This window comes from Anser anser, assembly GCF_964211835.1.
Source record: "Anser anser genome assembly, chromosome: 1".
Classification (NCBI taxonomy): domain Eukaryota; kingdom Metazoa; phylum Chordata; class Aves; order Anseriformes; family Anatidae; genus Anser; species Anser anser.
In genome coordinates this window covers 21,836,500-21,863,947 of record NC_139720.1, presented here as the reverse complement: position 1 = coordinate 21,863,947, position 27,448 = coordinate 21,836,500, and the positions used below count along the sequence as shown (strand labels likewise).

General features: G+C 38.4%; 2 protein-coding genes across 11 annotated transcripts in view; both read left to right on the top strand.

Annotated features, from left to right (window-relative positions):
* The first annotated feature begins 452 nt into the window (after positions 1-452).
* Positions 453-21,473, top strand: HDAC10 (histone deacetylase 10). 6 transcript variants are annotated; one of them, XM_083820053.1, is made up of 21 exons: positions 453-540; positions 1,448-1,514; positions 2,411-2,545; positions 4,457-4,553; positions 5,253-5,350; positions 5,428-5,532; positions 5,740-5,808; positions 6,457-6,583; positions 7,073-7,138; positions 7,500-7,559; positions 7,936-8,025; positions 9,228-9,334; positions 10,904-10,971; positions 11,484-11,754; positions 12,377-12,467; positions 14,024-14,109; positions 14,610-14,663; positions 16,805-16,889; positions 17,346-17,531; positions 18,972-19,131; positions 19,817-21,473. In XM_083820053.1, the coding sequence occupies exons 2-21, from the start codon at positions 1,450-1,452 to the stop codon at positions 19,840-19,842; spliced, it is 2,046 nt and encodes a 681-aa protein (XP_083676179.1). In that variant the 5' UTR covers positions 453-540; positions 1,448-1,449; the 3' UTR covers positions 19,843-21,473. The 6 variants fall into 6 exon arrangements, with proteins under 6 accessions (XP_083676179.1, XP_083676183.1, XP_083676182.1 ...); XM_083820057.1 differs by having other exon boundaries at positions 512-663; positions 11,556-11,754; XM_083820056.1 differs by having other exon boundaries at positions 512-663; positions 17,346-17,522.
* TUBGCP6 (tubulin gamma complex component 6) overlaps positions 19,817-27,448 on the top strand; it is a 40,416-nt gene continuing 32,784 nt past the window's right edge. Inside the window, exons 1-5 of one of the 5 annotated variants that reach the window (XM_083820046.1) lie at positions 19,817-19,941; positions 22,397-23,210; positions 24,575-24,738; positions 26,077-26,287; positions 26,810-26,983. In XM_083820046.1, coding sequence (XP_083676172.1) covers positions 22,458-23,210; positions 24,575-24,738; positions 26,077-26,287; positions 26,810-26,983 — 1,302 coding nt within the window. In that variant the 5' untranslated portion in view covers positions 19,817-19,941; positions 22,397-22,457. Of the gene's footprint in view, positions 19,942-21,559; positions 21,584-21,973; positions 22,140-22,273; positions 22,297-22,396; positions 23,211-24,574; positions 24,739-26,076; positions 26,288-26,809; positions 26,984-27,448 lie in introns of those variants that run through there. The other 4 variants (XM_083820047.1, XM_083820045.1, XM_083820048.1 and 1 more) reach the window with 4 other exon arrangements.

Genomic DNA, 27,448 nt, shown 5'->3' with positions numbered 1-27,448 from the left:
GAGAAATAATTGTATTAGCTCGAGGTTTACTTATATATTTATTCCCCTTTACTTGAGAGGAAGCCCTGCTTTGTTTGTTTATTTGCTCTCATACTTGTTAATGTAATAAAAACTTAATAATACATGTAGTTGAACTATGTTTGGCATGCAAGTACTGTTCGAACTGTCAGATGTACTTTATGGAGCTCTTGCAAAGCAAAGTAGCCTTGGGGCAAATTTGTCATTTTATACGTGTTTTAAGGTCTCCTGTTCTACACCAACGCTACGTACAGCGGCATAAGCGCCAGCAAAACAAAAAGCAGGAATTTCAGCCGAGAAACTTCCATCCCTCAGCTGCCAGCCGCTCCGATGCCACATGCCCCCGCGGGAGATACCCGCAGAGCAGCCTCGGCCGCCGCCCTGCGCCCTCCCTTTAGGGTTGGGGCGTTCCTTAGAAAATCTTCCGGCAGCTCCGGGGGCCGGCGGCGAGGCGGGGGCTGCCCTCGGCCCGCCCCGAGCCGCTGGGGCGCTGGAGCCGCGGTGCCCGGGGAGCTGCGGGCGGTGTGTGCGGGGAGGCCGGGGCCGCCCTCCTGGGGGCCGGGAGGCCGCCTGCAGGGCCCCGGGGGCTGCTGGAGGCCGCGTGGGGTGGCTGGGGTTCCCCACAGGGAGGGAAGGAGGTAGCAGGTAGGGAAGGAGGTAGCAGGTAGGGAAGGAGGGAGGCGGCGAGGGAAGGAGGGAGGCGGCGAGGGGCCCAGCTTGCCCGCGGTGCTGGGTTGACGGAGCCGCCGGCTGCTCCTGGACTGCAGTGAGGTGGTGCTGCGTTTTGAGTCCGTTTTCTCTGCATCTGGTTTTGTTTTCTTAAATAAATACCTCTAATGGTTTTTTGTTTGTTTTTGAAAGAAAGGAGTTTTAAACGCGGTAAATCCCTGTATTGTGGGATCTGCGGTGTATGTAATCATATTATTCCGTGGCTTTATACCTGAAGTTTTCATGAATGCTTGTTTTGTTTCATGTCAGCTCTGGCAGGTGACTATCCCCATGTAATGCCTGGGAGAAGGCATGCACAGGCCTGACGTCAGCTCCTCTGCAGCCTTCAAAAGGCCCGTAGCCTGGGCTAGAGGGGCTTGGAGAGCTCGTGCAACCCCTCACCTGCCCCAGAAATACCTCTGCTGAGGCCTTGAGTGTTGAGATAACCAGGAATCCTGCCTGTGCGAGGCCAGCATCCAGATCTCTGCCGTCAGTTTTTGCACTCATGCCTTGCTAACCAGTCTTGTCGGGGTTCCTCCTAAAGGGTTTTCTTTGATTTCACTTTGTACTTACAAAGTCAAAAGTGCACAATCCTCATACAAGCAGATACGCTGTGTACACATATTCTCACTAGCTAGTACAATATTAAGCTTGTTTTATTATACATTTGTTTCTAGCCTGAAATATGCATCTGGGGATTTTTGTTTTGTTCTATCTATAGCAATGGCTTCAGGAACAGCATTGATTTATGATGAGGAAATGACCAGTCATAAACTACTTTGGAATGAGTAAGTCAATAACGTCCTGTCCTTCTTATGAATAGGTTCTTATTAGGCTTTCTAAGAGAAATATCAAGTGAATGAATTCTTTGTAAATGTATTATGAAAAGTCTAGTGATAGATATCCTGTCGTTTTCCTAGTAAACAGAAAGTCTATCCTTTTGCAGAAAAACTTTTTTAAAATTCTTAATTTGTATCCAGATGCCATAATATTAATCTGAAGTTGGATTTGAGAAGCTGTAGCCATCCAGTCCAGGAAGCCTTAATAAGACAAGTCTTCAGCTTTAAGCATCTGAGCAAACCCCTAAAAAAAGTATCTCCAAAATAAAGTATTTTAAGCTAATTAAGTTGTTTATAAAGCTAAATATCATTGGATTCAGGGAAAAATATGCGGATATACTTACTTAGCTGAAACTCTTCAATTAAATTCTGTTAGAAATGTATATGTGCTGCTTGCTTATATTTATACGAATGAGACCAGTACCTGTGTTGTGCTTGAAGTAGAAGTCTGCTGTTATCTTCTTTCCCAAACCTATTTCTCCTTGGTTGACCTTCACTGTAACCTACAGTACATTTTCATTTTATTGTTCCTGTGTCTATAGTAGCCAATGCTACTTTAAGTGATGAGAGAAGAAGCAAAAAATGCTATTGTGATTCTTTTTATATAAGAGCAATACACTTCTTTTTGCTTACAGATTTTATATTATTATTTTTAGCACAATTCAAAACTGAAAAATATTTAAAGAATTCTTTTTTTTAGCTTGCTTTTTTTTTTTACTCTTACACATTCCTGTGAAGATATTGAATCTTTTCACAATGGGAAGTTAAAAGTTAGGCATTATTATTAATATTAGTAAGCTGTGCTGATGTGGTGCTATAGTAATATGATTATCACTTATTTCTAGTCCTATCTGTGATATCGAAGTGCCAGAAAGACTGTCAACCTCCTATGAGCAGCTTCAGTTTTACCATCTTGTGGAAAGATGCGTCCATGTGCCTGCCCGAGAAGGAACTGAAGAGGAGATCCTGTTAGTTCACAGGTCTGAAACTTATTTTCATCACCATTCAGATTAATCCAATGAAATAACATCTGTCATGTCTACCTCCAGATTATATTTTGCTCCATTTGAAAATGGAGGTCTGCTCTAAAACGGAATGACTTCCAGTAATTTCAGTGGCAATGTGTCAGACTTGTTGTTGTACAAACAATATATGTATACGTATGGTTTAGGTGGTGAAGTATGAATCTGCTGTTCTACTAAATCCTCATTCTCACTCTGGGTTCTTGAGCAATGAATGCTGTTTTATATATAGTATTAAAAGTAAGCTTCTAATAAAAATTGGAACAGGACATTAAGAAAAAGTGGAAAAAAAATGATATTTCTTTAGAAAGATGATAACCGCCTCTTTTTCCCAAAGATGTGATGGTAACCAGATTCAGCCAAGAGTTTAGATTACTCAACAAGTCCATGGTGCTATGGCAGGCCTGATGTTAAGCTAGGAAGTCACTTCAGAGGTCGGGGTCCAGGTCCAGATCAGTGGGGTTCATGGCTGGTCACAGATATGACTACTCAACGCAACTACAGCGTAGCCAAGAGTGAGAGCCTTACCTTAAAGCAGCTCCCAAGGAGGGGAAGCCTTTGCCAAAACTTCTAAGCAAAGCTGTTTGTAGAGTTGTTTGGAGAGTTTTCCTCAATGGAGGCTCCTTCTAGCTCGCTCTTTCAAGTCCACCAGCTGTACCATCTCTAAACGGGTTCTGAACCCAGCAGCAGAACCCCAGGGAGGGAAGGGTTGCACTTGGGGGCCCTGACACTTGTGACAGGGACCATAGCTTGATCCTGAGTCATGCTTAAATTTTCAGATTCCAGAGCAGTATTTTTCCTCAGAATGTATGTGTTAGAATGCAGTTAGTGCTGTGTACCAATGTAATTTATTTTCATAGTATATATGCTGCTGATTGGGTACTGAAGAGACCTGATGACTTTACCCTGTTTAGTTGTTTCTTCTAGATTACATGGGACAAATAAACTAACAAAGGCCTTGTTTTGGTTTCCATAGGTAGGCTAAAGATAATAGAACTCTTTCCTTTTTAAAACACTTTCAGGTTTAGACAAGTATGTAACTCCTGCAAAAATGTTTCGTTTGCATTCACAGTCAGGTATGAGGCTGTTGATAAAGTTAAACTAGTAATTATACAGACACTCAGGTTCAGACTGGTTTATTCCTGTTAACACCTTCGTTTTGTAGCCATTGTTTAGCTTACTTTCCATTAGGCAGCACTACTGTGTCTGTCTCACTTTGTTGTGAAATTCTGCTTGCTTTGGTGTTCCACCTAGGGGAAAGCATCTATGGTCATTGTAATCCTGGCTTAGGACACATAGGATGTTGTCAGCACCCATTTCCAGCTCACTCCACAACAGCAAGAGAGCAGTGACAGAGAGTTGGTGGAATGTTGATTCTAGTGCCTCAGCACTTATTGCTCTCTTGAACTAGTGAAAAAAAAAGAGTTACTACACACCTGATAAGGGATTCATTCAGATAATCTGTTTCCCATGAACAGGGGAGGACTAGAGTCGTAATTCATGTGCAGATGACTGCCAGAATTCTAGTTTAGTTCTTGTTGGGATGGTATCTTTATGTAGCATGCATTGCAAAACAGATCACTGCATAGTGAAACAGCCTTTTTGTGCTAACAAGGCTAAGCCGTTTTACCACTGGAAAAGGGAGAATAATAATTGTCATATTCTTATGACATCCAAGAACTCTTGCTTTCATAGCGCTCCTGATTCTCTTCGCTGTATCCTGCAACTGGTGTTCCAGAGTATTGGATGTGTGAAGTCTCAGAGACAAGCCCCTTTTAACATATGTTCTGTTTTCATTACATTTTGCATTTAAAGCTATAAGTTGATTTGCTTAATTAAGTGTTGTGTTATTCTCTCTCTCGTCTGCAGTTCAGAACACTTGGAAGTTGCAAAAAGCACGCAGAAAATGGGTGAAGAGGAACTGAAAAGAGTGTCTGGGAATTATGATGCTTTTTTCTTTCATCCGGTGTGTAAATTAAACTACTTCCTCTATTGGGAGTTGCACATATTTGTATTGTTGCATCTGTGTGACAATTTGCTAAGTAGGGGAACGTTGGCAATAATTTTTTTTTGCCGTCTAAATATATTTGCATGTATTTATGACATTATTATAATTTGTTTCCAATTTCATGTAATGCTGTAATTTAAACTGGTTAAGTGTTCTGACATCTATTCTGTAATCGCATTGTACCAGAATAGCAGCACACTGCTCAAATTTTTTCTCTTTTTTCTCTTTTTTCTCTTTCTACTACATCATTGTAAGCCATTAGTGGCCTGCAAATCATGTTTTAATAACAGTCACTCTTAAATGCTGTGCCAGATAATGGAGGGGAAGGCCTTTCTGTTTTGCTTCTGTAAGATTTTGTTCCTTATTTTCAGAGATGCCATGTTAATTCAGTAGAACTAGTTAGTTCAGTATATACATCTCATGCTTCTTACCTCCTCCAGAGAGAACATCCTCGTAAAAGATACGACAATCACAGATAAACCTGGTAGAGAGCACATTGGACTCGTGTTGTAAAATTCTGCTTTTAGCTAACTGCATGCAACTTCAATAGGGTAGACTTATGTCTATTTCCTGTTGGGGTGCGAAGCATGTCGTTTGTGATTAGTCTAAAACAAGCCGATGAATGATTGATGCTAACTATGAGATTCTCTTTTTCAGAACACTTACCGCTGTGCCAGACTAGCAGTGGGAGCAACTTTGCAACTAGTGGACTCTGTGATGTTAGGAAAAGTCTGCAATGGAATGGCATTAGTAAGGTAAAAAATAGGAGCAAGTCTTCACTTTGTACCAAAATTGCCTTTGTTGTGAGTAATGATATAAAACTTTGTTTTAGACCTCCAGGTCACCACAGTCAGAGAAATGCAGCTAACGGGTTCTGTTTATTCAACAACGTTGCTATTGCAGCAGAATATGCAAAATTGAAATACGGTCTACAAAGGTAGGTGCATGGACCCTGGAGAAGCTTTTCATGCGCAGTTATGGCATTTAGATAACCATTTGACATGATACCTTATTAGATTAATGTCTAGACCTTTCTGGGTGTCACATACCTTTTGGGTCATAAAATCTTATTTGTTCATCTGTATTTCCTTTAGTTCTAGGTGCTCTGGTTCTGCTGAATGTTTTATTTTACTAATCTTTGTAGAATCCTCATTGTTGACTGGGATGTGCACCACGGGCAAGGAACTCAGTATATATTTGAAGAGGATCCAAGGTTTGAAGGATATTTTATTCTTTATGTTAGCTAGTTAAATATTGCTTGCTTCTGTAGAGAGTAAGATTCCTTATCTTTCTAAAACTAGAATCTTACAAAACATTGTTCTTGCTATTTTACTGACTGTTGTTTTTCACTTCTTATCAAGTAGAAGGAAAAATCTATCAAAAATAAATATTTAAATCTATTCTACTATAAAGGATAACAAACACAAAATGAGCAATATGGCTATCTTAGTTTGCCAGTAGTAAGATCTCTCCATAGGAGTATTTAGGTAATATCTCCGTTCTTTCTATTCAGGAATTTCTCAGTTTAAATATTCAGGAAGTATTTGGGTAAAACAGATGAGCTTTGTACTGTTTTCTGAAAAAACACAGAATTAGGTTCTAAAAACAAGTCTGCTCTTCTGAAAATGTCCTGTCTTTGGTCTGAAGGGAGTACATACAAGACGTTCTAGCAATTGTCCTAGGTTAATTTTGATATAGGACCTCCTGTACCAACTTCTGCAGTCCAGGACTGTTTAGAGAAAGAAAGGGCAAAGGCTGATTCTGTCTTCATGCTTTCCCTCAGTAAGTCTGCTAAGTTCAGGACATAAAGTCAGTCTTGGAACCTTTTTGTGAAGTTAGATTTGTTTCTTGTATGTTTCAGTGTTTTGTATTTTTCCTGGCATCGGTACGAACATCAAGAATTCTGGCCATCTCTCAAAGAATCTGATTATGATGCTGTAGGTTTGGGAAAAGGAAAAGGCTTTAATATAAATTTGCCTTGGAATAAGGTAAATGTTGCTTACAGCACAATAAAGGAAATGCAAAGCTTTATTTCTCATGCATTAGGTAACACTTTCTGAGAAGTGCACTACTTCACTTGGTTGGCAGATGTCTTAGCACAGTGTACCTCATTTCTGTCAGTGGAATATCTGCAGAGAAACATGGCTCAGAATGTGATTATTTATTTTTTTTAAAATGAGGGAGGGACAGACATGCACATTGTTTTTTTTCTTCAATATCTTGCCTAGCCATCAAATCAAAAAGTGTTTCAGAAGACGATTACATTCATCTTTGTTCAGCGTAGAACTGAAGCTCATACTTAAGACTAAAAATGCTGTATGTGTATGCACTTAAAGTACATGGAATTTGTTTTACTGTCTCGTATGGTTGCCTCATCTTTAACTTTTGATACTATCTTTCCCTAAAGTCATGAAGAACCTCAGAAAAATCTGTTATTCCAACAGGAAGATCTGACCTATATTTCTCACATTTTGCAGGTTGGGATGGGAAATTCAGATTATCTTGCCGCATTTTTTCATGTGTTGCTTCCAATGGCTTTTGAGGTACTTTTTTACTGCTTTGTTTTTTTGAATAGCAAAATCAAAGGCTATTTCATAAGTACCAGTGAATATCTTGTAGAAGTGCAGTACTCGCCAGTAGCACAGTTAACACGTAATTTCTGCTGGTATGAATGATGTCCTGATCAACGTAATAATGTTTACGAAATGTTAGTGTTGAAATATTCAGTACAAAGCTCTGCAACTTTTCCATCAAGAATGAAAACAGTCTAAATGGGTAAAGTTACTTTTTAATTCAAGGAGAGTATTTGTGTTTATGGTCTGGCTGAAATAATAGCTGAATGTGGTGTGGTTGAAATCCAGTGCAAAATACAAAGGAATGTGCTGCAACTCTGTTTTATTACAGTTTGATCCTGAACTGGTTCTTGTCTCCTCTGGATATGATTCAGGAATTGGAGACCCTGAAGTAAGTAACTTGCTGTGGTTTGTCTTGTCAGTCATAAAGGTGTTTGTAAAATATTCCTGCAGCTTCAATGTCCAGTGAAAATTCTAGGTGAAATTCACTTATGACCAAGCTAAAAATACACGTATGAGTCTTTAAGCTGACCCCAGCTCATTAAATACTATGAGACCTGTAAAGACAAATTATCCAGGCATAATTACTGCATCATTTTTTGCACCTTTCTTTAAAGCAGTTGGTTCAGCATTTTGTTAAATACAATCAGAGGTGAGTGTTCCAGTATTCTGACTGTCTCATGTATTTCAGATTGTCTGTTTTGTTTTTTTTCACCAATGTTTTTGATTCGGGGTTTCATCTCTTACAAATGTTTTCTTTGATTTAGGGGCAGATGAATGCCACTCCTGAGGTTTTTGCCCACCTTACCCATTTCCTGATGCAGTTAGCTAATGGAAAACTGTGTGTCATCCTAGAGGTAAAGACTTGAAACTTAGCAAAGTCATTGCTTCTTTTTATATCTATTTGAGAATCAGGAATACAAAAATGGCAAAGATTTGACAATGCCCTTAAGACAACACATTTCTTCTAATGCCTAAGAGCTGTGGTTTTTTTTGTTTTTGTTTTTTTTTAACTTAAAACATTGAAATGGAGCATATGGTCATTGTTCCAAAAACACATCCTTAACAGATGTGTTCAGTTCTTGTGTGCAGTGACTGTAGACTGCTGCTCTGGACAGTCCCCAATGCATTAAAATGTATTTACTGAATAAACTGCATTACCAATGTTTCTGCAATTTTGTCTTACTCCAGAAGAGTTTTAAAAACCTATAACATAAATAAACAGAGCTCTTGCTAAACTTGCTTAGATGTTTTTAATCAAAGAAGTAGATCTTTTTGAAGAGCTCTCTTTTAAAAAAAAAGTTTCCTCATTTTGAAACCTACATTTCTACTCCCCTTTTGCATGTTAGAAAAATGGTAACTTTTCAGGTAAATAACTTTGTGGATTTATTACTGCCAACAAGGTCTCCAAGACTGAATTGTTTAGGAATTGATTAACCTCTGCTTTGCTTGACCTGTCTTCTGTCATCCTTTTCTTCAGCAGGTTATTATAGATACTTCTGTCTGCTAGCTGAAGTACAGATAAGCATCCCCTCATGATACAGATGATGTGACGGCTCTGCAGGTGGTATGCAGGAAGCAGTCTATCGTCTTTATTTCAGCAGTCTTAAATCTATCTTCAGTTCTTCTCCACCTTCTGCCGAATCATCAGGACAGGCATATCTTAAGTGTCAGGCTGTGGGAGATTTCCCTTGTGCAGATATTTTAGAGGACAGTGATAGCATTTACCTACTCAGGACTCTTCCAAAAGAATTGTAGAAAGTGGCATGCAATGGAGATGGATGTAAGAAAGAATGTTTTTAGGGTTTTCAGGGCATCTGTTTTCCGAAACAAACCACAATAAAGTGAGTTGAGTCATGGGATGCCAGTGAAGTTCAGCAAGTAGCCTCTAACTTAGTAATTTTCAGTATGAAAACAGTGACTTAGGTATCATCAAGTAGATGCATATCTTCTTCCATCTATGTGAATTCAGATATATTTCAAAAGTTTATTTCCTGTGATGATTTTCAGATTTCACAACTACTTGTTCCTTATGTGGTACCAAATACTTCTTTTCTAGGGTGGATATCACTTGAAGTCCTTGTCTGAATCAGTCTGCATGACTGTAAAGACTTTGCTTAGAGACCCTATACCTCAAGTAACTGGAGAAATGGCCCCTTGCCTAAGGTAAGCGTGTGAATAATTTTAGACTAACCCTTGTGTTTATCAAAGAGACTGAAGATATGCATGCTTTGAATACTTTGCTGACACAAGGTTTTATATGATGCTTTATAGGATATTATTTTCTGCTTTGGATAACTTGCTTTCTGAAAAAGTCATCCAAGATGCAGTTTTGCATACTTCTGTTTCTGAAATGATTTTGAGTTTCAAGAAGTTCTTAATGACTGACATAATTTTATGCAAATTTATCCTTGGGCCTTGTTACCCTGCAGAGATCCTTCTCAGTGCTGAGACAGTCCTGCTGTAATCAAGGCAATGCCAGTTAGTAACAGCCAGCATTTTGGACAGTATGTAATTTCGGAGATTAGTTCTTCAGACTCCAGGACCACTTTAGTTGCAATAGCTGGAGCTGGCCTTTCTGCCATCGGTGAGAGCTGATGCTGTGCAGAGCCACTTGTGATGACTCCTTGAGTTTCTAGAGTTCGGAGCATTGAGGCCTGGGTTGCTAAAGCACTCAGATGTAGTGTATCTGACCTAGTGAAGCATTCCAAGCCTTGGGCCTGAATCAGTCCTACATCTAAACAGTGTTTTTCTCTCTTCCTGTCTGTACCATCTCCTCCACATCTCCACGTTCTGTCTTCAGTCTCTCTCCTACCTCAATAGTTGTCCCATGTCTTTTTTCAGCAGTAATGCTACTCATGCATTTTGGTGTGTAGAAGCCAGCATGCACTACTTGACTATGTTAAGTAAAATTGAGATCAGTCAGGGAAGCAGCGTAGGTTACAAGGGCTGGTGGGCAGAATTGGATTTGGTATACCCCAGTGGAACAGAGATGGTTCCTTTGCTCCCAGTGCACCCGATAGTACTCGTAGCACCTCTTTTTTTCTCCTCTGCCAATTGTAATCTATCAGGTTGCTATCATCCTAGGTAATACAGAGTCAATTACATATTCACCCGTTTTATCAGTCCAGCACCTGAACACCTTACAGATTATCTGCATATATGCAGAATTTGTCCTGGATTTCCCGTGATGTGAATGATGTTTGTATGACAGGTAGTATAAAGGGGCCATTTGCCTGTAGTGCTAACAGTGGTAATAAAAAAGAGTTCAAGAATAGCAAGGAATGTGATCTACTTGTTTTCTGCCCCCCTTTCAATCTCTCTGAACAGGTAGCTTTTGAGTGAATTTAACTACCTCTGTACATTCTGTAATCTCTGATGAGATGATAAAATCTCTGACAGAGCAGAGAAGGACATAAAATCCTGCGTTTCCTGAAGTCAGGGACAGCTGTGCTTCCTCCAGCAGCAGTCAGGATTTCACTCAATGTGTGTAAATGCGTTTACTTAAAAGGCACATGCTGCACATGTTCTTCACTTCCCTTTTATAACTCTTGCATCTAATCTTTCCAAGAGATCTGGCTATTGACTCTCATTCTCTTTATTTTTCTGTTCTGTGTTTTCGGAATAGACCAGAGCTTGTTCATTTTCAGTTATGTGTTTTGTTTTTCATTGAGGTAGATTGTGTTTCCTGTACTTTCGTTGCTGCTGATACTGTTAAACCTGTTTCTCTTATAGTGCTATTGAATCTATTCAGAATGTGAGAGCAGCACATAAACCCTACTGGAAATGGTTGATGTATGAAGGTAATTAAATGTGATTAGTAAATTAAATCATACAGAAATCCGAAATGATTATTTCCTCTGGTTTAAAGGAATTGAAGTACCAGTGGTTTGTCTAATGATTGGTGAAGCACTGTGAGGCTTCATACAGGGCCAAGCCCTCAACTGGTCTGAAAAACAAACAAACAAACTAAAAAACAACAACAAAAAACTTTTATTAACTGATGAAGCTGTCAAACGTCACACCAAAAAGTAGTGCTTTAATATCTTTGTTTGAGTGTGCTGTTTTCTGTGTGGAGAAGAAAATGGAGGTAAGGTTTATTATTATTGTTTGTGACCTGTCATTAGATTAAAAAGAAATGTAGCATCATTGAAAAAATAACATCTGTGGCAGGAAGCATTGTAGTTAGTGCATGGAAATAAGTACGCCCACTATGAGTATAGGTGTACTTTGTTTTGTAAATAAATGTAAGTAAATATTAACACCCTGCTCCAAAAGAAATACATGTGAAACCCCTTTTTTTTTTTTCCTCTAGACACATCATTTTTGCATAATTTGAGCACTAAGTCACACTTACCAAAGATGACTAATACCAATCCCTCTACAGACCTTGAAGATAAGATAACTAACAACAGTGAAGCTGTCAAAATAGAAAGATTTCTGGAATTGCACATGAGAAATATTCTATTTCCAGTGCCTCCCATCAGAACAGCAACAACTGAGTCAAAAGCTTCATCATACTTGCTCCCAGCACCTGTTTGTGTGGTGAAGGAAATGGACAAAAACGAAGTGAATTCTCTTGCCAGGTTGGTCCTATTTATTTAATTCCCATCATGATTGTAAGGATGAGAGGTCTTGGTACAGACTTTCATCTAGTTTAGTCTCTGCCATGGTCTTCCTGGCCTCAGTCTATTCAGTCATAACCAGAATTACTTTGAAAAATGAAGAAATCGGTGTTCGTTATCAACCATATCCTTACAGTCCTTTATAAAACTAATCAGAATATTTGAGAGAAAATTATTTCAAGAGAGAACAATGCAAATGTGTTCATTTAGAAAGAGGTTTTGTTAGGAAGATGCCTTAAAGCTCTGTGTTCACTTTTAGCTGAAAAAAAAAATTGGACCAGATTTGAGATTTGAGTCTGATTTTCTAAGTTAGTAAGTCTAGTTCTGTCAGAATTCTATTTCATGAATATATCATCAGGCATTTTTTGTTTTCTTTCCAGTGCAGAATGGAAACAGGTTTAGGGAGCTCGAGATTGTCAGGCAAGAGTGTTGTCATCTTCCTGCCAGGGCTAGGTCTTTGAGAGTGAATGTGTAGCAGCGTCTGTACAAAATGTACCCTGTCAGCAGTAACTGCAAAGTACTGTTAGACAGTGTTCTCTTCAGAAGCATAGCCTAGTTTTTCTCCATATAATTTATTTTACAGTGACTTTTACGCAGACCTTGTGAAAGAGGACAAAACCTTGCACTCTCTTGGCAGTATGTTGGCCATCCTAGATAAAATACTGAAGAAGGAGGTAAGAATAACATGCTTTAATCATGAGGATTGGAGGAGGGGGTGTATTCCTCTGATTCCTGCTTCTACACTGTCATCTGGATATTAGTTACTATGTAATTCACAACCCCACTAACCTCATCTGGACTGTGCTAGATAACAAGAGTGAATATGCAACATGAGAAAACATTTAAGAATAGTTGTTAACCCCAAAACGTTGTTCTAATTATCTTTGGGCCAAGATATTGTCCAGCTTTGCTGCAGTCACAGCTTGTGAGGCCTTAAGAACTTTCTCATCGCTTTCAGACACACAGTTGATGCAGACATTCACTCTTCCAGTTGCTGGAGGCAGAAGGCTGTGTATCAAGCACCAGTGAGCAGCAGCAAGAAATCAAAGCAAGAGATCTCAATTTTTTTCCTGTGTGAATGCAGAGTTTTGCCTTCAGTCTTTAGAAGAGACTTTACTTCTGCATTACCCTGTATTATAAGATGCCATTCTACGCAAAGCTGTACACCCTTATTGTTATATATACACAATAATTTACTTGGTCCTTTGTTTTCCTGCCCCTGATTGCTTTAATGGCATGGTTTACAACACCAGTGTGTGCTGTGATTCTAAACAGAGTAATTCCAATTCAGTATTCTAATTCTTGCAAGGTCAGGAATGAAGATAAGGCAGGCTTAAACGTTGCAAGTTTATATTTATGTATAACAATTTTGAAAAGCAAAGAGAAAAACTGTAAGTTTAAAAAAAAAAAAAACAAAATACAAGATTTTTATTATGTTACAATAAATCAGTCTTTCTTTGAATGACAAGCTCTCTCTAAAGTGTCAAGCCAGTGAGGAAGACTTACCTGTCAGAATGGCCTCTTTCTTAAAAGCCTTGTTGCTCATGTTAGTCATGACTGTAAATTTCAGGGACAAATTTCTAACGTTATAAGCTGCACATACCTCTAGGAAAGCCTATAAATACATGCGAAATATTACTGGTAAAACGAAACAGAACTTGTCATGAGTTGCAGATGCTAAGCTGAGCTTTTTGTGTTGACAGATACAAAGAGGGACAGCATGCATTATCTTTTTGCTTACCCTCCATGTAGAGCTCAAAGCACTACAGAACACAAATGAACACTTAAAGGTTGATGGCATAATACTGTCATTGTGTTTCCAGAAAGGAATAGCTTGCATAGGTTAAAGGAGGAGTCAGAGTTCAGGGACAGCCTCTTTTTCATTGTCTGTTTTTCTGGTGCAGTTTGCCTACTGGCCAAGTGAGTGTATCCAGTCCACAGACTATTGAGAGGAACGGTGAACACGACCTTCTCCTGCAAAAGCTTTTATTTACAGTTGCCTTTCAGCATAGCACCATGCTTCTGAAATAATACAACAGCTTTTGGCATAATGATCAAATGTGGCCTCTTTGTTGAAAACGAATTACTAACCTCTTAACCTCAGGATCCCTTTTGTGCAGCTTTGTTTGAGTGATACATATAAACAAGTAAAATTACAGTTGGTACAAATAAGGAATAACATGATCTTCTGCAGCATTAATTATTTCTGAATAAAAAATATATTTTGCAGGTATGCAATGGAATTGCAGATTCACCCACAGCTTCTGTTTCTGTTGATGTAGCACTAAGATATTCTGTTCATTTTGGATTTCAAAGGTGAATTTGAATCTTTTGCATTTGGTACCCTTAGGCAAAATGTAAAAATAAGGTAAAAGTGTATGAAATATGGAAAGTTGCCTTTGAAAAGCTTAATTTTGGAACAAATAACTTCTCCATGTGCATAGCATTTTCAATAGGCTATACAGACAGTGTTGTATATGCCAGCAAAAACCTCTTGTGTTACCAAAGGCACAACATTTTTAAGGATGACTGTTGTGCTAGCCTTGTTTTCTTTGCCAGATTTCAACTGTCTTTGCCCTGAGGGCATTTTTTTGGCTTATTTTTTTTTCCACCCACAGGACTGGTGGGAGGGAGTTCCCTTGATCTCATAAATTTGTTTTCTTTTTACTTCTAATGAACCAAATTCAGAAACAATGTACATTCTGTTTTATGTCTAATCTACATGTAAACTCTTTAAACAAATTGCACTAATTGGGGAAAAAAAATACTTGCAGATGTAAGTACATGTATACATGATTTTTCTTTGTGTTCTACAGAGTGCTTTGCATATTTGTTGGAGACATGCAGATCATACCAAACACAGAAGATGGGTGAGGTTTCTCTTTACTTTAAGGAGTCAAATCCCATAAGCTCTGTAAATGTTCATGAGTGTCCATATGTTTGATGAAATCTGCACTAAGGAATCAGTCGTGAGCTGATTTTAATTCAAGTTTAACCTGAAACAAAATACAAAGCAACCCAAAATATATCTCTAAGACAAACTTCTATCTCTAAATGACACCATGTGAATTTTAATAGCAGGTTTAAAGTATAATCCTTCTATATCAATCACAACTTGGATTTTTACTGAAAACATAATATTGAAAGTACAAAGTAATAAAGAAAGCAAGTATTTAAAAGGGAAATTTAAAATAAGTTGAGATATGAAAGAAATATGATATTAAAATCACTGATCAAAATGAAAGTGTGTATGATCAAATTAAAATCACCAATATGAAATACGCTATTACAGATATACAGACTGTGGTCTGAATCTGCCTGCTTGTGAACCACACGTGAGGACTGATCAGGATCTGTTGTAGCCCTGCAGTAATTGCAAGAGGCACATAGAATCATAGAATCATTAAGGTTGGAAATGACCAGCAAGATCATCTGGCCCAACCGTCCCCCTACCACCAGTATTACTCACTAAACCATGTCCCTAAATACCATGTCCAACATTTCCTTAAACACCCCCAGGGACGGTGACTCCAACACCTTCCAAGATGAACCATATCTCTAAGAGTATTTTCTTAGTTTGTATTAATTAAATCAGGAGTCGAGCTCTGTGCGGGAACCTCTTAGTTTAACATACAGCTCTATCCATCCTGCAAAAAGGAGAATGTGAAGTTCACTCTTGACAGTTTTCAGCTAAGCAACATTGATTTCACATGTGGATCATATCCCTGTTGGAGATACTCCTGTAGACATGTACTATCAAATTAAATCAGTCCGTCTTTCTGTCTGGGAATACCCGTATAAATCATGCTGTAACTCATGTTTGTTTGTTTTTTTTTTTCATTTATTATCTTTTAAAAATTGCCTTGTTTAGGAAAAGAGAACAAGGATGTGACTAGTAGTTGTAAAGAGAAGTAAAATAAGGAAGGAATAAAATCATGCAGCAAATAAGGAACTTTCACAAATACAATAGATCTAGTAAAATTCCAATGATTTCATGGCCTGCTGCTGTTCCTTCTCAAGAGCAAAAATAAAGTAGTCCTAATCACTTTTTTACTCATTTACAGAAGCCCTAATAAAACCAGACCCATTTCTTCTATGCCTCAAATCTTGTGTAGCCATCTACACATCACCAAGTGGGTGTATGACACTACAGAATCAACTTAGTACATTTATATTCAAAACTTACTAATAAACAGTTTGCATATGTTGCAAACTATATGTTTGTTTTGTCCTAGTATTTCAGCACTGCGGTTTCTGAAAATGTGGAGATTATGAGAGGGAATGGTAACAGGCATTTAACATATAGCAGTTTAAATTATGACCCAGCGTAGCATTAGGACATGACAGGTAGTATCCAAATGTTCTACAAAGCCACACTCCTTAAACTTCCCTCTTTCTGATGTTGTGTCATCTGCTTCTTTAAAAATCCCATGTCTGTCTCACTCATAGACTTTTCACTCACTGCTTCAGATGAAAAAACATAATAAGCAACACTTCAACCCAAAAAAAAGCACAAAACGGAAAAGATCAGTTGGTCTCAAATAAAGAGATCAGATGGAAAGCAAAAACATGAGAGTTTTGCAACAAAAACCTAGCACACAGTTATGGTGCTGGTAACTAGCATAAGCTAGGGTCTGAGAACCAAAAAGCAAAATAACTTGGTTCTTCATATACATTAAAATATGTGCTCTGTAATTTCAGAGTATAGTGTGCTTGTGCTGAGTTCCTTATTGACAGTCATCTTTACTTCTCTATATCTTTCTTTGCCAATTCCCATTCTTCTTAAAAGTGATTTGCTTGTAGTGTTTAATACTTTTTAAAAGTACTTTTTAGTATCTTGAAAAAGGTGTGATTTCAATTTTAATTGGTGTTTACATGATGGCACATTATGATGCAAATAGTTATTTGCTCTTGAGATATGACAGTATTTAAGGAATGGTGGAAGAAGGGAGATATTTTTATCTCACTGGAAGTTGTTGGTGAAGTACTGAGATGTGGCTTTTGATTACAGAAAAGTACTTGTGATAAATGTTTGCGAGAAAGAACAATCTGGAAAGATCGGCTCTAAATACTTTATTTCTCTGAACTGGAAAGAGGTAAGATTCACTTTCTGGAAATAATATAAGATAAAAACTTTTTTTATAACAGAAAGATTAGAATATATTTACAAATTAATAAAATGGCACTGAGAATTACTGCTCTCACTGTAATTTGCACCTTTGAAAATACTTTCTTTTTTGATCTTTCCATGGTGCTACTCCTTAACAGATCTTTAGTGTGTATTAGAATGCATAGGTTGGAGGGAATATCCAGTGGCTACTGTATTTTATCTTCAAGAAGGCAGAGTTACCACGTAAGACACTAAGAAAAATACGAATAATCAATATTGAACAAAGCTGCATGTTTAATATAAGGATTGCTGCGAAAATAGATCAGTATCCTGTTTCCTAGGTCAGTAAAAAGCTTTTTGAGGTGCATGTTATGTTTTTTTATCCTCTATGGGGATTTGGGGCTTTACATTTGTGCTAAACTCTTTCTCATTGCTGTTAAAGGATGCTGACAGGAGTGACTTCTTTTCTGCTGTACTTGGATTCATTCTTCCTGTAGCATACAGTTATCAGCCCAACTTGATAGTAATAGCTGTTGGACCAAACAGGAGCATTGGAATAAGTGGAATTTCTCTTCTTTTTGGTTTACTACAAGGACTAGCAGAATCTCGAATTCTTGCAGTGATTGAGGTAAGAAGTGGTGCTAAGCCATGCTACTTCAAAGTGCGCAGTGCAGAACCCAAATCAAGCAGCAGCATGGCTGCTGTGTACTGCTTCGAGATGCTCCGTTGAAAATACTGGCTGGTTGGTACCTCTGAGTTCATTCCACAAACAGCCCAAGTTTCTCTCTGGCTTGAGACCAAAGGCAGACAGACACACACCAAGGTGTAGGCAGCCCGTGTGACTGAGAAGCCGAGGCACGAATGCAAGGCCTGAACTAGTGGTTATATCTGTACACAACAGATACTGTTGTGACTGTTTGCCTCAGTTTGGAAATTAGCTTCCCTTTGCACGTGAAGTGCCAGTGAGCATGTCTTCCATGAACTTGTTTAATCTCTTGAACTCAATTTACACTCTCGGTCTATGCAGCATCTTGTGACTGTAACAGTTTCTCTGTGTTCTCTGTGTGTCCTGTGAAACAGTAATTTCTGGTTGCTTTTGTGCTTTCTAGTTCTTTATTCGGAAACAGTGAATAATTCATGTACATAATTTTATTCTAAGCTGTTCCCCAGTAACTATCCAAATAAAGACATACCATTCATTAAGCTGCCAATTAAGTGGATTTTAACATATTTATTCTGTAGTGCTCTCAAATGCTATCTGTTTTAGTTTACAATGTTGATATGTAAATTGTCTAAGCCAATATAACTTGATATAAAGTATACTGAAATAGTGCATGTGCCCATTGCTAATTAGGAGTACGAAATAGAAAATCTAGTTGATAGACTGAAGGGTAAATTCAGAGATAAATAGAAAGCTAGACAGACATCTTTAAGAATTGACTGAGACACTTCCACTGGTGCTCTGCAGGTAGCTCCAGAAAAGGATTAATGTGCTGAGATATTCTAATGCAAGTGCTTGGCTTTTTAGAATAACTGAACAACTGTTTTTACATTTTAAAAATAAAATAGAGAGCAGTCTTCCAAATAAATGTTAATAATCTTCATGTATGAGGGACACCAGAATATAACTTCTGAGAGCAAATTACATCGATTTAGGAATGTCATTGTGTCAGGAGTTCAAAAAGAAATCATTACTCAATGAAGCAAAATGTGTCACTGTTTTCTGCAGATAGAAAGTAAATGATGCAGCAGCTCTATTCTTCCCTTTCCTTCCTTTTTAACATTTTCTACATTTAATCTAGCATTATTTCTTTTTAGTCACAGAAGTAAATCTGAGATTCTTTCTCTACTTGAAAAAAAAAAGCTTTAAAGTGATTAACATAAATTTACCTTTTTCAGAAAAAAAATACCTGTTTTGACACCTTTTTATTTGAAAATTGAAAGTTGCTCATTCATGTTGCTAATACTAGCAAGTTAATCACAAAAGCTTGTTTGAAACTCTACCAGGTATTATTGAAATGCAGAAAGTTTGTATTGAAAGGGTATTTTCTATTTTCTTCTTAAACAGGACACAGATGTAAATCTAATGCAAAGTGTAGCCAAAGCACTAGCTGGTGCTTCTGTGCCTCACATTGGAGCTTATGTACCTCTCACCCAAGAAAAAGTACGTAAAATAAAAATATTAAAAGACCAACTTCAGCAGGAATGGAAAATGCTTCAGTGCTCAGGTAACTCATCTTTAGTTCTTATTAATATATATGTTTTTAAAGAGATGACAAAATACAACCAGTTTCTCTTAAGTCAATGGGACATTGAAGTTGGTGAGAGCACGTTGATCTAATGTGAGCAGTATGAAACTAGGAATGCCTTTGATTCTGCCCACTGGGACAGAAGGCACTGAATTTCATAGCATAGGAACTGTACCCTTGGGAACTCTGAATGTTGTTACTCCAAAATTTTATAATATTTATCCTGACATAAAACTACCAAAATATGTGTTTAAAGAATGGTTAATAATGTGGCTCTGATTGCTAATGTGTTTTCTGAATGCAGTGTTGAATCAGGTAACATTTTTAAATAACTGGAAATAATTTTGATTAACTCAGTGATTAGTTGTGCTTAAAGGACATCCACAAGCAGTTGAAAAGCAGGTATGCCAATTGTATAGGAATCATGCAGGTATTAGGCAAACAAATTTCTGTTGAATAATCTTTGGCTTTGTTGTTAAAGCAGAAAATTTATAAACTTAAACAATGGTAAAGGTGGGCATCTCTCTTTGAAAGAAAGAGCTCTGCTTGCTTTCAGAAAAGATTGCCAAGAGCAGTGGTCTGGTTCTAATAAAGGTGTTCTTATGGACTTGGGAATTTTGGTATGAGCTTGATTAATAACTGTTAATCTTATTGTTCTTTTCAGTGAAGGATGGGATTTCAAGTAATTGACTTCAATTTAGAACCGTATTACCCAACAGAAGGAAATGTGTCACTATTAATTTTGCCTTTTAAATCATCGGTGGAAAAAATGGTTGATCTCTAAACAGAGTAAGAACCATTCACAGTTGCCTACTGTTTTTAAAATACTTAAAATTCACAATTTCAACTAGAGCATTGTGCTTGTAAATTCTATACCCGCACCAATTATGCAAGACTGACACTTGAAGCCTACCTACTCCCATGCTTCATTGCTACAAATTGGCACCTGTGTTATTTGTGACTGCAAAGTCTGATTGCACATGCAGTAGCTTGACTGTATGAATGCTAAAGTAGTCCAGAAGACAGGAATCTGAAATGAGCAATCGTACAAGCCAAACATTCCAAAATTACTCAACATCAAAATGCTTGCACTGCTGCCACTACCACCATTTCATTGGAATGGAAGTTTAAACGTAACGAGTCCTTTGGATTCGTGAATTTTTCCTATGACTTAAAGGATTCACCAAATACAGTCTGTTCTTTAATTTCTCTGGTCACTCAGTTGCAGGAAGTTAAGAAAGAAAAGCAACTACACAGCTATAGTTTCCTAGATCATACCTGTGTGGTTGAGACTAAATTTGATTTCCTGAACTATATAGGGCATGTGGAAAAAAATATTTTGCACATATAAAATTACAAATACATAATTGAATAAAGCAGTGTAAAGATTAAAATAAAGTTTACAACTTGTATACATACTGTAAATATTCTGTGGATAGGGGACTTCATTCTACCCTCATTTCAAATGCAAATTTTCTCTATATAGCAAATAAAAAGCAACACTCCACCCCCCAATTTGGTAGTGGCCTAGGGGTAACATCATGTGAATACTCAAAATTATTGCCTCAGGAAATTTATTTAGCCATAATGTGTCTCATTTTCCAGCGTTCCAGGTACATTTTGTACTCATTTTCAGGAGTATTTTTCTGTGATTATGACTTCAATAATGTAAACTTTTGCTTTGAAACACTTAAAATTCTGTCTATGCATAATTAGACAGGATTCCTATAATTGTTGCTACTGGGATCAACTACATATCATTTGAATAATTAGGTCAGTCTTCACAGTCCTGTTTTTAGAACTGTTCCAAGTGACACCCTTCTAGTTCAAACTGGTTTTTCAATTATGCTGAATGGGAAATGACATTTAATCCTTGAAAATTTTTGAATTGGAAATTATTTCGGAAGAGACTAAAATTTATGTCAAACGTTTTCATGAGAGAAAGTTGAAGAACACAAGACATCCTGTTTCAGTTCAGAATTTCTTTAAAATAAACTGAAGTTCTTTTTGGAGTTTGAAGTTACTCTGAATTGAAATCTGAATTAGGTTATCATATGTCAAAATGGGCTAGGTGGGCATCTGCCTAACTTGGGCTTCAAAAACTTTTGAAAATCAGAAGCATTGTAAGTGTATTCTTCTCCCTTCTACTCCCCTGGAGAAGAAAATCTGTGACAATTCAGCATTTCTGAGGAAAGAGCATTTTTCCCAACTGCCTTCATTAACTGTTGAATTTCTATTGTCAGTCATGAGTGTTGTATTTTGTTACACATATATATTTAAGATGTCCATCAAAATTAATAAAACGTGAATCAAAGGGCAAACCCGTGTATTTTCATAGACCTAGGCTGCCACTACTGCTAGAAAGCTGCGCTTAGAGTCATTGCGTTCCGCGGCTGGGGCCCAGACCCAGCTAACCCCCATCGTCTCACAGGTAACTAGTGATAGGACTAGAGGGAATGGCCTCGAGTTGTGCCAGGGGAGGTTCAGGTTGGAAATGAGGAGACATTTCTTCTCAGAAAGAGCAGTCAGGCGTTGGAACGGGTTGCCCAGGGAGGTGGTGGGGTCCCCATCCCTGGGGGTGTTGGACGTGGTGCTTAGGGACATGGTTTAGTGGGTGACATCGGTAATAGGGGGATGGTTGGACCAAATGATCTTGGAGGTCTTTTCCAACCTAAATGACTCTATGATTCCTCCTGGCGGTGCGACCGCCCGGGGGTATAGCAGGAACGGGGAGAGCGGCGCGGATCCCCCACAACGTCCCCGTGCGGGGCGGTGGCCGGCCCGCCTCATGGCCGCCCCGCCTCATGGCCGCCCCCTCAGGGCTCCCGCCTCACGGCCGATCCCGCCTCATGGCCGCCTCAGCGCCGCCCCGTCCCGCCCTAGGGCGGCCGCTTCAGCACCACCGCCTCCCGTCGCATCCCCGTGACGTCCCTTTGACGTCCCGGTGCCGGTGCCGGAGCCGGGAGCCGCCGTGGAGCCCGGCGCAGGTACGGGCGGGGAGCGAGGGCTGCGGGGTTGTTGGCGGCCAAGCGGCCGGGAGGGGCTGAGGGGGGCCGAGGCCCTCAGGTGCGCGCCGGGGCCCGTTGTGTTCGTGGAAACACTCGCAGTGGTTTCTTTATAGCTCGTGTCCTAAATACGAACTGCGTCGGTGTTCTTCTTTCTCATTTTGTTTCAGTTAAAGCATACCCGCCAGTTTCTCGTATGTGTGTCACAAACGTCTCCATTCCTTCCTGATGTTTTCCAGGTCCTCACATGAAACCAGAGCGCCGGTGTCGGACTGTAGTTGCTGTAGCCTGGCAGTTGGGATGGAAATGGAGAGCATTACGCAGCTGTTCAGTGACTTGTGTGAAGCACACTTGGCAGGTTTGCCGTGGAAGGTCCACCTGGGCAGGCGGAAGATCAGCAAGAGGAGGGCTAAGCAAAATCTGAAAAGGGTTGCGTATAATGCCCTCTTCATGAACCTTTTTCAAGACGAGGCTCGTAAGCTGCAATCTAACGTTTCCAGGCTTCCCGTGAAAAACAAAATTTTGATGCTGTCTTTCAACCTAAGAGTTGGTGGCCTAGGTGCTCAGGCCGACAGACTGGAGAGTCTCGTGGAGGAGCTGGAAACAGCAGATTGCTTACCGTTTACTGAAGTTAATTCTGTCTTGGATCTCCTCGTACAGCTTGCTGGGACAGGTCCTCCTCAGCTCGTACCACAAAAAAAGGACTATTTCCTAAACAACAAATATGTTGGGAGAAACGTCAAGTATCAGGGTTATGATTATTACGATGTAAGTGTGTTTGAAGCTGACATACAATCTCTAATAACAAGCGAAGAATGTCAGTTCAATGACACGATTCAGAAGACGCTTCAGATAATGGAGGCTGCTCCTGGAACTGGACTCCCTGCCATAGGCTTGTTCTCCCAGAACTATCCTGCTGGTGACAAGTTTGAGAGAGAAACGCGTGTCTCGCTCTTCGGCGCTCTTGTCCACAGCCGTACGTATGATATGGACATCAAGTTGGATTTGCCGCCAGTGCCTGACAATGCAGATCTGTCTGGACTTGCAATTAAAGTATGGGATCGTTTGTTTTGGACTCAGAGTGTATGCATGCTTTCAATAGGCCATTTTGAAACTGTCTTTTTAAAATACAGGTGGTAATTTCATGTGTGATGGAAACGTGACAATGTTGGAATTTAAGCTGAAGCATAAAGTCATATGTCTATAGGCTGTATGACATTAAGCCATCAGCTGTACCTGTGCCTTCCCCACGCTAGTAATCTTTTGCTTACATTTTTGCCTGCTTTGTGTATTGAACTCCTTTGCAGTGTCACTTGTCTGTTACCGTTCAGCCTGACTGCTTAAGCATTCCTGTCTGAATGTATGTGCTTATGTGACCTAACTTCTTGTATTTTCTTCTTGGCTTGTTGTATCCTAAACCATTTTTGTCAGTTACTATATTTCATAAAACCTCCAGGGTCCTGCTGTCTTTTGACTTTTTCATTGTGTACAGTTTCTGCTTTATCTTTTTTTTGTCCATTCTATTCATTTTTGCTACTTTATATTCTCATAGAGGTACTAGATAAATATACTTTTTTCCCCTTCTTTCTGTTTTTTATTGTGCTGGTAAGGTTTTTAGTATTTCTCTTTTTAATCCACGTTTTGTTTGCTCTATTTAGCATATGGATAGCTCTTGCAACTTCCTTAACTCAAGGTCTTAACTGAAACTCAAATGCAGACACATTAAAAAAGAAATCCCCTGTACAGATATGGATGTAAGTCATCACTGAGGGAAGGCAGAAATTTTTTAATGAGTGTTGTACTCTTTCCATCAGACTGTAGGGTTTGAGATTTCCTGAAGAACACTCTGTGTTTCTGCAGATGTAATTGTGATAATCTTTTACTAAAACTGGGGACTATTCTGCACATACAACTGTTGAGGATGTGGCATATAAGTGTTTGAACACTTGTAGATTTTCTGCATACGAATAAGCATAAGAGAACAAACTATGATCGTTATATTGAGCAAAATGTGTACAAATTTGAAGAATTAGGGCTTTAATAACCTGTTTAAAAGACATTCTGAGCAGTACTGTTTAATTAGTGTTACATATTGTTGAATATCCAAGAGCTCAGATTCTCAATTTGTAGAACTATAAGCTTACCAAAGGAGTAGATTTTAATTTTAATATCAGCAAACTTGGTGTATTATTTTGGTGTCGTTGCCCTTTTGTGTGTAGATATTGGTACCTGTAGAAACATAACAAATGAAGGAGTGCCTACAGGAGAAATTTAAAATAGATATAAAGGGGTGGGTGGGCACTGGTTGAGCTATGTTGAGTCTCTTGATCACAAATGATAGCAAAACATCTTCGTTATTAGCACATATTTCTCCAGTAATATCTTTTCACATACAAAACTTGAACTCTCTCTGGCAGGTTCCCCAAAGCATAGACCAGTCAGAAGATGAGGGATTCCAGTCAGCGTCCAATCTGACTCCCGATTCTCAGTCAGAGCCAAGCATGACTCCAGACATAGACTTGTGGGATGCAGTGCTTACCTACGGACCGAGCAAACGAAGATGCTGGGAAAGAATTGGGTAGTACGTGTCTGATGTTATTGGCAAACTTCCTGTGCATCTTATGCAAATGTATGAAAGTGGATTTCATCTTAATTCCAAATGACCTCAGTAGAGGAATTAAATACACAACAGGAAAATTGTGTATTTAATGGACAGAATTCAATATATTGCAGTAATGACTGAGAGTAAAAAAGGTCATGCGATTTCCACAAACTAGTTCCTAAATTTCAGCTGTTTTATAGAAGAGATTTTGTCAAAAACACTGGAGGGCTTACAGGGACACTTGCTGACTATGTGAAAGGCAACATTTTCCTAACTAATCTGACTCTTTGCACTATGCAATTTATTTTATTCTCAAATGATTTTATATTTTCAATTTCTAAAGAAAAATGCTAGTTGTAGAGTGCTAGAAGAATGAACCCCCTATTCCCCAGTATTGTGTTCCTTTTTCTTTTGTCTGTAACCAAAAGAAATCATGGTAACTGATGTCCTGGTGGTGGTGTTAGACCTGTAGTTCTTTTGCCCGTTGGATGGAAGATGCATCTCCTGAAAGAATGTTCTAGGTAGTCCTGTTAAAAGCTTGCTAGCTTCCCTAAAAAATAAATAGATCCAGCAAATATCTTTCTTACATTTCTGCTGAACAGTAGTGTGCCTGATACTCGGAGCAATTTGTTCTGTATGTTTTCTGAAATTTTAAGTAATAGTCGAGTGATGCATCTGTCGCAATGCCATGCTGTGTTTTTTCCACTCTGAGCCCAAGAAGCTCATTTCTGTTCCCTGATTTTTCAAAGCCACCATAGCACGCTCTGGCTTTGCTCAGAGCAAAAGACAGGTTTTCTTGTTACCATTTAGATTTTAAGGGTCTTGGAGTCAAATATAGACCAGATACCGGAAGCTTTCGTGTAATAAATACTATTAGAACTTGGAATTTTTGGAAGAACTGACAAGAAAATTTGTTGTGGAGAGAATGGTAATCCTCACAGGGAAGAGGTAAAATGTGCTCATACAAGTCATTATAGTATTCTGAGCATATTGCTCTCATTTTCCTAATAAGGAGACTGCAGCAGGGAAAGCCACAAACAAAGCTGGAAACTCTCTGGCAAGGTCTCTGTTTCTGAAATGATGTTCAAATTATCTGCCAGTTTCTTCATTGTCTTGAGTTAAGGCTATGGTTTCACTGACTGCATGAACATTCCTTTGACAATGTAATATATTACTAGTAACCTTTTCTGTAGTCAGTACACATTACTGGCTGCGTAAAATTGTGAAATGCCCTTTTTAATTTATTAATTTATTTTTAGGAGATACATTTCTTTCTTCTCATGTAGTCACCTCTTAATGTTTCATTTACTCTGACAGTCCACCTGGTAAAAAAGAAGAACCGTACCTTACTGAGGCTGGGAGAGAAGCTTTTGACAAATTTTACAAACTTCGAGAAGGGGAATTGCAGCTATTTAGTAACACAGTACTACAGCTTCCACAACTTGTGCTAATGAAAGAACCTGAACTGGTTAAGGATGTCTTGAATGTCCTCATTGGTGTGGTATCTGCTACATTTTCACTCAATCAGGTATGGAAGATTTTTAACTATGCTTCTTAGTTGCATCTATTTCTTTTTGTAGATATTTCCTCTTCAATACATTTATTTCTTTTGAGATCTTGAAATTGTGGATACTGCTAAAAAGTTGAATGTGACCTAATTGCAGTAAGGTTGTATTTATATATTGCAATTATGATTTATTGCAAAAGGCAGAAGATATTTGTCGTTCTCTAAGTGAAAATAGGTTTATGAATTATTGAAATTAGAAGCATAAATAGTTTTGTAGATTAGGTTTTCATTAAGAAATGGGGTAAGGAGTCTTATTCTGTATATTTGAAAGTATCATTCGTGCTCTTAAAATTTTTGCTACAATTTAATATGCTTATCACATTGTCCTAGATATGTACTCTGAGTCACCAGAGTATCTAAACTGAAAATGTGTCTGCATACATACATATTTAGGTATGTAAATGTTTGCTATTTTAAATCAGAATACAGCTGTGAAATATTTGAAGCTGTTTGTTTTTTTTATTTCTCCTTGTTTCCTTTTAGGCGGCCCAGACATTTGTGATAAAGGAGGGAGTCTATGTATCTGGAACATCGCCGGAGACGATGCACAACCTACTGTCGGAAGTTGCAGAATATGGAACCTATTACACGCGGCTAAGTCGTTTCTCTCTTCAGCCAGTCCTAGATTCGTCATACAACAAAGGGCTTGTGTTTCAGGTAGCACGATTGAATTAAATCATCTAGATTTAATGGGCCACTTATTTTAGGTTGAGAAGGTAACTTTGATTTCATGTAAGGCTGGAATTTCTGCTTTCTGCAAAACTGTAAAGCATTTTCAGTACAGGTATTTATGTTTACTCATCCCAGGTCAGCAATGAACAGTGCCATTGTGAAGCCCTGTTTAAATCAGAGCTGTGGGCACTTAGGGTTTGCCTGCACTGAAACAACAGATAAAAGAACTTCATTACCTGTAGTATGATTTGTTTAATCATGTTGTTTTGTTGAAATCTAAAGGGATATAATTTTTAGACATTTTAGAAACATTTATACATTTAAACATACAAATTTAAAATATAATAGCTTTCTTAATATAGTATGTGTGGGTGTATATATATAATATATATTAAAGGTATACTTTGAAGCTGAAATAGAGAAACATGATTTTTAATAGCTTTAATTACT

Coding starts and splice junctions, on each gene's coding strand:
- HDAC10 (XM_083820053.1), top strand. CDS start 1,450: ATGGCTTCAGGAACAGCATTGATTTATGATGAGGAAATGACCAGTCAT. Junction 4,554..5,252: donor ATGCTTTTTTCTTTCATCCG/GTGTGTAAATTA, acceptor TCTCTTTTTCAG/AACACTTACCGCTGTGCCAG. Junction 5,809..6,456: donor ATATTTGAAGAGGATCCAAG/GTTTGAAGGATA, acceptor TGTATGTTTCAG/TGTTTTGTATTTTTCCTGGC.